Genomic DNA, 13,379 nt, shown 5'->3' with positions numbered 1-13,379 from the left:
GGCCTACTGGACTCACTGATGTCTGGATGCTGCACAAGCAACATCGCATTTGTCTTTTGTTGTGGAAAAGCGTTCTCCTTTGTGCCAAGTGGCAACTCTGCTATAGACATAAATCTTCACAGCACATTTTGATATGGTTTAGAACGTTCAATGTTTTCTGTGAAGTCATGTTTCCTGAGTATTTCGAGATGAAAACAGAGCATTTATTAGATTGGAATAATACTTTAAATGTTTATGTTCTGACATTACTTGTGAGATATGACTGACAGTTGTGAGCTTGAAATCCCTTCCCAGAAAGAACCTCTCAATAGATATCATTGTATCTCACACTGGCAGTACAACAACTCTACCTGCTGGTCATTTGTAGTAATACATCATAAACACATATAACTCACTTTGGATCATTCATCCTTCTTATTTCTAAATTCAAACAACTACTTAAACCATTTCCAGTCTGGCACCAAGAAGCCCCAATAAAGACAGCTTAATGATTTATGCCCAAATATTGACATTTAGTGTCGCCTTTAACAATGTCGACTACAATATTCTCCTATAGACAGACTGGAAAACTAGGTAGGACTCTCTAAGCTACATATTCTCATGGTGAAATCGTAAGGATTCATACGACTTTTCTTAATTTGGCTAATTCGATATCATGCGACGGCTCTCCTATGAATTCCTATGACTTTCACTACAGCCATTGACGTCGCTGGGCATCGTTTCCATCTAATATGCAACAATGACTTGCTTCTGTCACACACTACAGCTTCCTATCATGTTTATATACTCTACTGATTGGTTAAGTTTAGATAAGAGGTTTGGGTAAGGGCATAATATTAATAAGCATGTCCTTAACACCTATTGTAGGAAACTCTCTGTTACTTCCACATTAGACATCTGGGCATTTACATGTGATGAAATCTGACAAATTTAAACAAACAAACTCGTACGAAATCATACGAAATAGCCAACTTGTAAAATATGTACGAATCTTCATGAGACCGGGTTGCTCTAAATGGTCCTCAGCTGATTCAGATCATAAAAGTAAAGGGGCTCCTAGTGGCAACTATGCATCTGTGTGGACCGCCATGATATGTGGATTCCCCACCTTTACCTCCTGCAAATAGGTGAAATAATGCACATATTCTCACAATTGTAAACAACTGATCAAATAGATCTACATAGCTCTATCGCCAAGCGACTACCACCCCATAGACTCTCTAAGCCAGTGTATTAATGAAAACAACAGTTGGATGTGCTGTAACATCCTTCAATAAAAACATAAAAGACAAAGTAGAGGTTGAATTTGGCTGTAAAGAGGAAATACTCAAAATGAATGCTTACCTTGACTCCCGAGGTCTAAAGATGAAAAATCAAGGCAGGATCTTGATGTTATTTTGGATTTAGACCTTAGTTTTATATATAAAAACAAGCCTATTATTATTATTATTATTATTATTATTTTTACTCAAAAATATAATAATAATTACATGCTTTGTATCCAGGCAAGAGAGAAACTACTTTATGCAATCATTACCAGCAGGGTGGATCAGAACCAAACAAATGACCTCGGCCCTCAGATCTCTACTTGCATGTACTCACATACTGTTTAGAATTGATTTTAAAGTGCTACTACTTATTTATAAACCACTCAATGTCTAGGACCAAAATGCATTGTGGATATGCTTGTAGATTATAAACATAAACAGACTTTTGTGGTCATGAATTCAGCTGGTAATACCTGGGGTTCATTCCACACATGGATAGACAGTGTTTAACTACTTTGCCACCCACAGCTGGTACCAGAAGATGTGTCCTAAATGTTGCTATACTCAAGTCTAATCTGATTATTTGTTTATTTTTAACTTCATTTTTAAATTCCAATTCATTTTGTTTTAATACTTTTCATTATTAATTCATTCTTTGAAGTAATTTAAATTAACTGAATCTCAAAATATAAAATAATATTTTGCCAGTTGTTTTTTTTTCTTTATTGTGCCTTTGTAACACACATTCACATTGAATTACCACTGTATAGAAATTATCTTGCTGATTTCTAGTCTCAGATATTACTTATTGTAAATTGTGCAAATGCAGCGTTCACCTTTAATTCTGTGATTTATCTTGAAGAACTTTTCAGCAGGGACTAAAAACAATTTCGGTTTGTTCTGAGCAAAAACTGTATTTTTAATTGCTGGTTCAGAAGTTCCGCAGCCTCCTTTTCAAAACGTTACTGGTTAGAAGTAAATAAAACAACGGTTAATAATGTTCTGTTTAAAATTACAGTACTCTGCGCTAAGGGGTGGGTGAAATCTCATTTGAAGTTTTGCCAGATCTCACAAATAGAAATAAGCAACCTGGGCTGTGTTTCTCAAGAGCATCATAAGCCTAAGTAGATCATAGAAACTATTGGTGCCAATGGTCTCTACTCGACAATCAACTTAAGCTTGCAATGTTTTTGGCAAACGCAGCCCTGGTTTGGAAAAACAAGACCAAAATAAGCCACTTGCCTCACCAAATAAGCAACAAAAAAAAAGCAGTTAAATGTTTTCCGGTGTTGTGAATTTATCAGCATAGAAATCATAACAAGCATACCGTTAATTAACAGGAAAGTACCATTTTAATTTAAAAGTACCCGGCAGCATCAAATATGTATTAAATCATATCTAACAATAAACAACAGAGAAATGTACTTTTTACCTCTAATAATATTTTCCTTGTATCTGAATTAGCCCTGCATTTATATATAGTAATTATACATACAAATACATTGTTAAAAAGATCTTCATTCATACTGTTCAAACAATTTTTTTAAATGTCCTGACGTTTTTTTTTTTAAATGTCCTGCTCATGACATTTGACCAGATACAGAGCACATACAACATCCCTGTTATCTCTTACTTTCAGTACATCCAGATAAAAAGGTCATAGTTAATAGAAGACAAAATTGATTTTAATATATTCTCTTGCCATATCCTACCTCTTTATCAAAAACTATGTCAACATAAACCCACTGTAAAGCAAATATATAATTACTAGCAGAAAAAATAGCTGCAACTCCTGGAGCCCTTTTTTTAAAATACTTAGAGAACTGAGACCTCTGACTTTAGAGATCTTTGCCTTCCTTCCTACTTCCAAAGATGCTTCATAAACAGAACACAATATGCAACTATGTGCTTTAAAATAATTCCTCACACTGCCTTTGTCTGTCTGTTTGTAACAACTACAATTTTGAATATGAATTGTTGTTTTTTATTCATGTTTTTATTTGTATATTCTTTCATTGTGTGTGTGTGTGTGTGTGTGTGTGTGTGTGTGTGTGTGTGTGTGTGTGTGTGTGTGTGTGTGTGTGTGTGTGTGTGTGAGCGTGTATTTATCACTTTGTGGGGACCAAATGTCCCCATAAGGATAGTAAAACCCGAAATGTTTGACCTTGTGGGGACATTTTGTCGGTCCCCATGAGGAAAACAGCTTATAAATCATACTAAATTATGTTTTTTGAAAATGTAAAAATGCAGAATGTTTTCTGTGAGGGTTAGGTTTAGGGGTAGGGTTAGGTTTAGGGGATAGAATATAAAGTTTGTACAGTATAAAAACCATTATGTCTATGGAAAGTCCCCATAAAACATGGAAACACAACATATGTGTGTGTGTGTGTCTGTGTGTGTGTGTGAGCGTGTATTTATCACTTTGTGGGGACCAAATGTCCCCATAAGGATAGTAAAACCCGAAATTTTTGACCTTGTGGGGACATTTTGTCGGTCCCCGTGAGGAAAACAGCTTATAAATCATACTAAATTATGTTTTTTGAAATTGTAAAACTTCAGAAATTTTTCTGTGAGGGTTAGGTTTAGGGGTAGGGTTAGGTTTAGGGGATAGAATATAAAGTTTGTACAGTATAAAAACCATTATGTCTATGGAAAGTCCCCATAAAACATGGAAACACTACATGTGTGTGTGTGTGTGTGTGTGTGTGTGTGTGTGTGTGTGTGTGTGTGTGTGTGTGTGTGTGTGTGTGTGTGTGTGTGTGTGTGTGTGTGTATTTTTATGTGCTTGTCATAGTCTTATGTCATGAGTTGTGATGCCTTGTAATGTGTTAAAAGTACAATAGAAAATGAAATAAAAAAGGTCTTTATTCACAGAATGTGACAACCACAAAAGGCAATTAGGCAAAAAGATGTGATGGAGCAGTTTCCTTCAGGATCAAAGCACATTTTAAAAAATTTCAGGCAACAAATTAATTTTCCAAAACTTTACTGTGATAAATCATTTGGCCTTTGGTTTTAATAAAAAAAAAAGTTTTCAGACCTAAATTAGCTTGTTATAATCAGTTACCAGTATTTCAAAATAAAGTTTTCACTCCAGAACAACTGAAAATCCCTTAATTCTCATTTTTGTTTTTGTTCTACAACAAAAAGTTTGTTTGTTTTCGTTCCTTGAATCATTTTTAGTCCCTGCCTTTTTGATGCTCCATCAGTTGCTAATACTGCCCTCATGTGGAGCACAACATTAATTATCTACTTATTGTAAGACTATAATTAAAAAACGATAAGTTTTTCCTTGCCGCTTTCTCTTTGGCTTGCTCACCATGGTGGGATTAAGGTATTAGCTGCTTTTGAAAGTATGGAGGCTACTGTATTCCAAAAAGCATTATACAAATAAAACCAACTTGACTTTCAAAAGGTTTATTGAGGATAGCTGTTGAGAAGTACTATTCTATTGTTGTTTGAGACATAACTTGACAAGATGAGACATAAACTTGAAAACTCAAGGAAACTATAACTATAGAGAGCTGCAGATTATGTAAATCACTTATCACATAATTTCTCTAGCTGCATGCATTATTCCATCAGACAATATATTTTATTGAGAGACCAAATTGAGTGCAAATTAAAACGACTTCTATTATAAGGGTCTCAACGTTACGCACTGTGAAGTAGTAGACCTTGAAAACTATGCACACACCTACATACTGGAAACACTACAGTGTCACACTGTCAGTGAGATTTCATAGGCTTAACAACGTGAAACCAGACACTCCCAACAGCCATGCATCTCTTGGTCTGGGAGAGGTACTTCGCCAGAGGAAGACCTTCTAGATAGAGCAGAGGAAATCACAGCAACAGGAGGAGATCCCTTGTCACATCTATTGTTTTGGATCCACCAGACTCTCTGGATGTCGACAGATACTGGATGAGTGATAGGAGAATAAACCGGTCTTGCTGATGATTGCATGATTCTTGACCGGTATCTGGGATTTGCACCAGTGTCGATGTGACTGCCAGAGTGTTGAGGGGAAAACTACACTAGATTGAAAATTGAAAAGTCCATTAATAACAGAAGACAGTGTATCAGTTGCTGGTCAGAAAGTGGTTACTGGTCTTACTAACTTGGGTTTGATTTTGATCTGTGTAGGGGACACCAGTGCAAGTTGTCACACTTTTTACTTCAGTGAGTAGTTCTCACCTGGTAGGTTTATTTATATATATATGTGGACACTATAGGGTAAGCTGTCACAATGAAAACCTCCCATTAAACAGCATATTATAGCCAACATTGTATACACTTACTGTATGAAAACATGTCAAACTAACATACAAAAATGTTAAACCATTGTCTTGTCTTGGATATGAATTTTTGAAATTATGAAAATGTTACAAAATTGCACTAAAAGAAATGTGATAACTCACCCCAACTTGTAAGGTAAATACACATGTCTTGAGAACATCATTAAGTCTTTAAAATGTACTTACTGTATATACAGGCCTCCACAAGAACCCGTTGTGAAATCTTGTTAAAACCACAGTTCAATCCTTTTGTCTTGGGCAGAGTTTCTGAAGGCTGAATGAACAGGTGGAGTTTCTCCATTCATTAAACTGTTGTTACTGGGCGGCAGCCTCGGGCGCCCGAATGACTGGCCCCAAGGGTTAACAAAACAAGAACAGGCTGCAGTTGTTGTTCATAGTAAAACAAGACGGAAGGTGTTTATCCTTCACAATTCCCCTCAACTCACTTTTCAAAACAATGAAACTCCCAAAGACAGAGCAAGGTCTGTCTGATGTAGCATAAAACACAAATGAATAGAGTTTACTGGATTCTGAAATCGTTCTGTGTTTCATGTCAGTCTAGATGGTGCTTAACTGAAGGTGAAGAATGAATTGTGACAACTGTATTCGAAGAGTGTAATTAAATTGAATTATCTCGAAAACCATGTTAAAGGAATATTCTGGGTTCAATACAAGTTAAGCTCAATTGTCATATTTGTAGCATAATACTGATTACCACAAAAATAAAGGTTACAGTGAGGCACTACAAGAGGTCCAATCTTTGGAGGGTTTTAAGGCAGAAATGTGAAGCTTATAATTTTGTAAAAGCACACACTAATTCCTCTGTTAAAACTCATGTATTGTTTGAGTTGTAAAGTTATTTGAATTGTCATTTTTACAGTCATTTTAGGGTTTTAGCGTTTGTTGGCATCGTCATGGCAACAAAGCTGCAAAATTGGATATAACTGTACACAGAAAAGTGATTTTATCTTGCTAAAATCATATTGTTTATGTCCTGTGGCTACACACACACGTGTATATATATATATATATATATATCAATTTTAACATTAAACAATTGGCCCCCATTCACTTCTATTGTAAGTGCCTCACTGTAACCCAGATTTTTAGTCACAATTATTTTTTGCAGTAATCGATATGATGCCACAAATGATGTCGATTGAGCTTTACTTGTACTGATCCTGGAATTTTCCTTTAAAATGTATAATTTTGTGGCTGTAAACCTTTGTGTAATTTAATATTTAAGGACTATTCCCATTCACTTCCATTTTAAGTAGCTTACTGTAACCGCAAAATAAACCAGAGAGAAATATACATTTTATTTGTGTTAAACAAAATGCTATTGATTGAGCTTAGCTTGTATGAACCCAGAACGTTCCTTTAACAAAACCACTACAAATGGAATACTGTTTCATTGAGATGAAAAATAGCCTGAGCAAGCAATTATGAACTGAATGCATAACGGTCATGATGGCAGTTTACCATAACAGTTTGAACTTTGTTATCATGCTAATTCTGTCATGCCTTTATGAGTGGTTTGGCTTGTGAAGCCTCATCTCTTCACACTTAAGCTACCTTGCCTTGTGTGGAGGGAGATAGCATCTCTGATAGGATAGACTGACACTCTGATGCAGTTAAGGAGCTTTGAGGAGGGTATAAAACCTCTCAAAGATCATTCTCATTGCCTTCTCTTATCTAACACTCGAATCTTTGCAGTAAAATGGCTCCTAAAAAGCCTGAACCAAAGAAAGTGGCAGCCAAGCCAGCGCCCCCTCCAGAGCCAGAGAAACCTAAGGAACCTGAGTTTGACCCAAAAAGCCTTACGGTGAGTATCCTTATGGTTTTGTCTATATTGCTATGGTATAGACTTTACCAGGCACACAAAACTGTCAGAAAGAAAGGTACTGTGCAGGTAAATTCTTGTTCAGAGAGGAACAAAGGTTATAAACACTTTGAAACAATTTATTAATGTTTTTCAATGAGTTATAAACTAGTTATAACTAACTAGAGGTACAAAAAGGTCCCCTGGATGCAGGGTTGGGGAGTAACGGAATACGTGTAACGGGAATAGATATTTAAAATACAAACTATAAGTAACTATATTCCACTACAGTTACAATTGAAATAATTGGTAATTAGAATACAATTGCATTCAAAAAGTAGTTTGATTACTGAAGAGATTAATTTGCAATTAGTTGCCATTTGTTTCATTTAATATTTAGTCCTTTCACATTTATACATATAAATGATGTGATCCAAAGTGCTTTTGAACAGCAGTGAAACACTTTCTTATGATGTGTTACATTCATACGAGCAGACAGAGAAGTAAGTTTGAAGTAAGTTTTGGTAGAAGAAATAGAAATAAACCTTGTGTAAATTGTCAGCATTATGCTAAGCTAAAATACTATTTCTATTAATTTTACATGCACATGTTACCAGACACTATCATATTTTTTTATCAAGAAAATTTGTGTTGGATCATAATTTCTTTTTTTCTAGTAAGACCTTTGATATTAGGGCAAAAATCATATTCTTGATAATATATTTTTTTATTGTTTTCCTGTAAAAATATCAAAAAATCCTTAAAACAAGATGAGTTTGATTTGTCTTGTTTTAGAAACAACACTGCATAATATATTTAGGTTTTTCAGAGAATGTATTTTTATCATTTTTTTCATATTTTGTCTTTCTGTACTGACAGAGTTTTTATAGACAAAACAATGAAAAAAATCTACTAGTGCTGAAGAAATATCCAAAGTATTTAGAATACGTTACTGACCTTGAATAATCTAACGGAATATGTTACAAATTACATTTTGCAGCATGTATTCTGTAATCTGTTGTGGAATACATTTCAAACGTAACCCTCCCAACCCTACCTGGAGGGTGACCACCCTTGTACCTTAAGTACAGTTTATTTATTTATTTCTGAGTGTGAACCTTGTATCATGCCCTGTGTAGCAGGGATTAAAAACTGAATGTTTTTCATTTTGGTTTGTTCTGAGTAGAAACAGTATTTTTTCCTTTACAAATAGTAGCAGGTTGGAACAAAATTAAAGAAAATGTAATATCATTCTTTCTTTTTAAATAACAGTACTCTGTGCTAACAGTGGATGAAATAGAGTTGCAGTGTTTCCAGATCTCACAAGAGAAACAAGGCACCTGTTTTAGGAAAAACATGCTCAAAATAAGGGACTTGCCTCACTCAAAACGTTTTTTTTTTTTATCATGGGGGAATTATCATGATAGAAATCATAACATGTATAGAAACATTAGCATATATAAAGTAACATCTTTTCAATAAATGTATTCTTACAATTAAATATATCCCCCAAAATAATCAAAATATTAATTTGGCGACCTTTAAATCAACTAATGACCTAAATCTCTCTCTCCTGCATGCATCCACACACAGAGTCAGGGCATTTGGATTAAACATCATCTTTTGCATGCCAAATGATTTGTATTTTTTTACACTGGTTTTTAAACTAGCAGTTTTCTTCAGAAGTGCATGATTATATTCTACTAATAAGAGAGAAGACTCATTTTTGTTGCAACAGTATGTGTCCATATGCTGTTTCGATTCGTAATCCTGACTGATTAATTCAGATTGATGTTTTGCTCTTAATAATGTACATCACAAAAATACATTCTAGATATTTATGAGGACTAAGATATTTTCGCCCCTGGGAAATTACTAATGTTCCCTTCTATAGACATCCGTTGCATTTGCCGTTTGTTTTGTGGCATTGTCGTGAACTAAAAGTACGTAAGCTTCAGTGTTGGTTGTTTTTTTTACTTAATCTAACAGAGGAAGAATTCAGTTACAGTACTTCAGTTGCAGTAAAAACTCCTGTTGTGCTATCAGTTGTATTGCTTTTAAAGTATGTGGCATTATGTGAACAAAGTGGCCTGTTAGCCTTTTATTAAATAGTCTCACTATTTAAACATTTTCACTCGCAAACTTTGGTTTGTCCCTTCTTAGCTAAATGTTTCAGTGTACAGACATCACTGTTTATTCATTTTGATCTGGGACCACATTTGCTAAATTAATTAACCTGATAGTTAGAGATGGAGTCTGGACAATGGTCAGAATGAAAGAGAATCAAAGCTCATGACCTTGCATAAGAATGCCTGATTGCTAAGAGCTCCCATACCACCTCTTAGCATTCCTGTTCCTTTGTCTGAGAATGTCTTTCTCGTCTAGGGACACTAAGGATGGATGGGGTTTCAATATACAGTAATTCCCTCTGGTTCTAGAACAGTTGTTTGTTATTCTTAGTCTCCATAATGAGTGGGGTGCACTGGTCATAGCTGACCTTTCTCAAAGGACTTCAGAAAGCCTGGTTCCTCTCAAAGGGTTCTTGCTAGCACCTTTGTCTGCTGAGCAGTTGGATTAGCATTGTCTGAGTTAAGAATGGGTATTTCCATTGTGATTGACCATTGTTAACTGCATTGTGATTTTTTTTATAATTTGGCTGAAACTCACCCAATTGTATCATTCATACGGACATTAATGAAATATATCAGACTCCCTAAAATACTAATTTTTCCCCCCAGATTGAGTTTACACCTGAACAGATTGAAGGTAAGCATTTGCAGAATCAAACAGACTTTAAAAATTAAAAATGTATACTTACTAACTCATACTTACTAATGTATTTCCGTATCATATTCCCCACAGAATTTAAGGAGGCATTCTTGCTGTTTGACAGAACACCGACCGGTGAAATGAAGATCACCTATGCCCAGTGTGGTGAAGTCATGAGGGCATTGGGCCAAAACCCCACAAATGCAGAGGTCCTGAAAGTACTGGGCAAACCAAAGCCTGAGGGTAAGAACAATTAATTGTTCTTTATACTGTCCAACAAAGGCAAAACACAGTAATTACAATTACACTGAAATTGAGTAAAATGCCTCTAAGGTTATATAGTTTAAGTGTGGATATTACATTTACATTTAGACGTTTATCCCAAGCAACTTAGTAGTTACAGCAGTTTTCACACTCCCATTTCTCTGAACCTGAGCATACTGCAGCTGAACTAAATTGTCTGTAACAGCACAGATCATTGTCTAAGCGACTTGATTTCTAACTCGATATTGAGCAAATATGTAGTTACTGATTTCTGCCTTTGTACTAGAGCAGTACAGTAGGCTACCCAATGGCATCATGCTCATGAATGAGTTTTGAATGTGTTTATAATTTCCATTTTTATGTCACTCTAGAAATGACCTCCAATCTGATTGACTTTGAGACGTTCCTACATATGTTCCAACATGTGTCCAAGTCCAAAGATCAGGGCACTTTTGAGGACTTTGTTGAGGGGCTGCGAGTGTTTGACAAGGAAGGAAATGGCACTGTAATGGGAGCCGAACTTCGACATGTACTTGCAACTTTGGGTAAAAAACAACAATAAAAATCAAAACAAAAACTGCACAAAATAGATTAAATGGATGAAGAGACTCTTAAAAATGAAGGTTCTTCAATGGTTCAAGACTTTAGACTCAGCAAAGAAACCTCTTATCAAAAAAATGTTTTGGCTGTATTGGTTTCTTGAGTTGATATGGTTCATAAGAGAATGCTTAAACTTTTATGTTATTCAGATCAGAGTTTTGATGTCTCAGTTCTTAAAAACACCAGTGTATAGATGGTTTTCTACACAACTAAGTAATAAAAATGTGTTTGTGGAACTGAAAGATTCTCAAGTTACATCAAACTGTTCACGTCCACACTAATATGCTTTCAGTTGAATGCATTGATTTTGATACATTTATGATTCTCATCCACACTTGATTGGCATTTTCATGCAAACAAAACAGTCGAAAACGCTCTCTTGTTCCCCATACTTTGGAAGAATTAGGAAACTGAAAATTATGTTTCCCCAAAAAACGTATTTGTGTGGACATGGCCTGAAAACCCCTTTTTGGTTCTAATTGCAACCTTTATTTTCAAGATTCTATGCCAAATAGACCCAATGAGTGCATTATTGCTGAATAAGACATTTATTTAAACACATTTTAGAACATAATAAAGTCAGCCTAAAAATATCAATGTTGGGTTATCTCTGTTTACGCTCCTGGTATTTATATTTACCTTGAGATTATTGCCACAGGTAACAAAAGATTATCACATCTGTTTGTCTTCAGGTGAGAAAATGACAGAATCAGAGGTTGAACAGCTGATGACCGGACTGGAAGATGGAGACGGTTGTGTTAACTATGAAGGTGTGATAATCTCTCAAATTATATAAGTGTTTCAAAATCTACCGTTTACCTTTGGGTATAGAGTTATTCTTGTAAACATGAGGGCAGAATTACAGTATATTCAGTGACAGTGTTTATTATTGTTATTTTATAACAGTGTACTGTAAATGTATTGCAATATACAGTATATTACTATTAGTATTTCCAAAAATGGGCTTTTTATGCATTCTTGCAATTAAAGAATATTTTAAACAATTTGCTTTACCGATTGGCTTAACAATACCCATAAATAACTTTATTCTTTGTTTTAGAGAAGGTGAAAAGTAATCTTGTCCATTTATCCTTTTCTCCCACAGCATTTGTTAAACACATCATGACTGTGTAAACTAAAGAGGTCAGTGATGGTTATTAAGAATTTCAAATGTATGCATTATGTTATTATAATGTCAGTGGAATATACCAGTATTTGAAGATGTGAAATTACATTACAGTAGATCAGTTTCAATGCCGTTTCCAGTCAAAACTCAAAAGAAAAATGCTCAGGAAAAGTGCTTTCTAAATGAGATCTTATTTATCCTCATACAGTTTTCCCTTTTTCCTGTAGGAACAAATGTGACAGACCTCTACTGTTATCAACAGACCCTCAGCCCAGTTCTTTCTTCTCTTGCCCTGTAGTTTTTCTGTTTATGTGATTTTGTCATTGCGTTGACATTTGTTTTGTGTTGCACAGATGCTCACACATCCAGAGATTAAAACTCACAGGTTTGATTGGAGAGAGAGAGAGAGAGAGCAATAAAATAAAATTAACACTGTCTTTGTTATATTTCCCTCATCATAGTCTCCTAAAATGAATTTCCACCAACATTTAAAGACAGCCGCAGCCAAAGTTTTCTCAATATACAGATATCCTAATAAAATGATTACAGCAACACCTAGAATCACTGTGACACAACGAGTGTCACTGTGAATTACAGGTCGAGAGAGCATGAATAACATGCTGTAGTGAACTCCACACTGCATGTGTAAAACTTTAAATGATTTCAGGACTAGGAAACTACACATCACTCCACAGATCCTCTTGAATGCAGTAGCGTTTTGGTTGAAGTCATTTTTTAAATGCTTTTAAATTAAGATGTGGATGCAGATTTAACCAGTAGATGTTTATTTTTATTTTCTGAACTCATAATTGACTGCTGAAGTTGTTTATTTTATCTGACCAAATGATTATGCTTATTTTAATATGAGAAATGAGATGCTTTGATTCATAGCTTGGACAATAATGAAAAATATGTCTGAAACAGTCACTGGTTAGTGTAGGATAGCTATAGTGTGGACAATGGACAAAATGCCATTGTTTAATAATGAATTTGCTAATGACTGTGTCCGTGATAGTGAGACATTGAAGAAAAAGAAATACTTGTGAAATGGTGAAGTATTTATTACTACAAATTATCTTTCATGTAAAAATAAGCATAGACAAAAAACCTACTTGGAGTAAATTGTCAGTCGAATAACACAATGGACTTATCTCTACAACAGATTGGAGTTATGTTTGTCTGCACATTCTATAATTGTACAAACAGAGGATAAATTTAACTTGTTAATTTG

The 13,379-nt window shown here is 34.9% G+C and overlaps 1 protein-coding gene across 1 annotated transcript; it reads left to right on the top strand.

Annotated features, from left to right (window-relative positions):
• Positions 1 to 7,234: 7,234 nt before the first annotated feature.
• On the top strand, positions 7,235 to 12,583 carry myl4 (myosin, light chain 4, alkali; atrial, embryonic). Its single transcript, XM_052131993.1, has 7 exons — positions 7,235 to 7,392; positions 10,128 to 10,155; positions 10,252 to 10,401; positions 10,794 to 10,967; positions 11,715 to 11,792; positions 12,128 to 12,165; positions 12,376 to 12,583. Exons 1-6 carry the CDS (start codon positions 7,288 to 7,290, stop codon positions 12,154 to 12,156), a joined length of 564 nt encoding a protein of 187 aa, XP_051987953.1. The 5' UTR covers positions 7,235 to 7,287; the 3' UTR covers positions 12,157 to 12,165; positions 12,376 to 12,583.
• The last annotated feature ends 796 nt before the right edge of the window (positions 12,584 to 13,379 follow it).

This window comes from Xyrauchen texanus, chromosome 8, assembly GCF_025860055.1.
Source record: "Xyrauchen texanus isolate HMW12.3.18 chromosome 8, RBS_HiC_50CHRs, whole genome shotgun sequence".
NCBI lineage: Eukaryota > Metazoa > Chordata > Actinopteri > Cypriniformes > Catostomidae > Xyrauchen > Xyrauchen texanus.
Note: the sequence above shows the minus strand (reverse complement) of the source record. Positions and strands in the feature narration are given on the sequence as shown.

What these genes read in the sequence shown, in the direction of transcription:
- myl4 (XM_052131993.1), top strand. Translation starts at nt 7,288, where the DNA reads ATGGCTCCTAAAAAGCCTGAACCAAAGAAAGTGGCAGCCAAGCCAGCG. An exon ending in GGGCAAACCAAAGCCTGAGG is followed by an intron (nt 10,402 to 10,793) that starts GTAAGAACAATT and finishes ATGTCACTCTAG; the next exon opens with AAATGACCTCCAATCTGATT. An exon ending in ACATGTACTTGCAACTTTGG is followed by an intron (nt 10,968 to 11,714) that starts GTAAAAAACAAC and finishes GTTTGTCTTCAG; the next exon opens with GTGAGAAAATGACAGAATCA.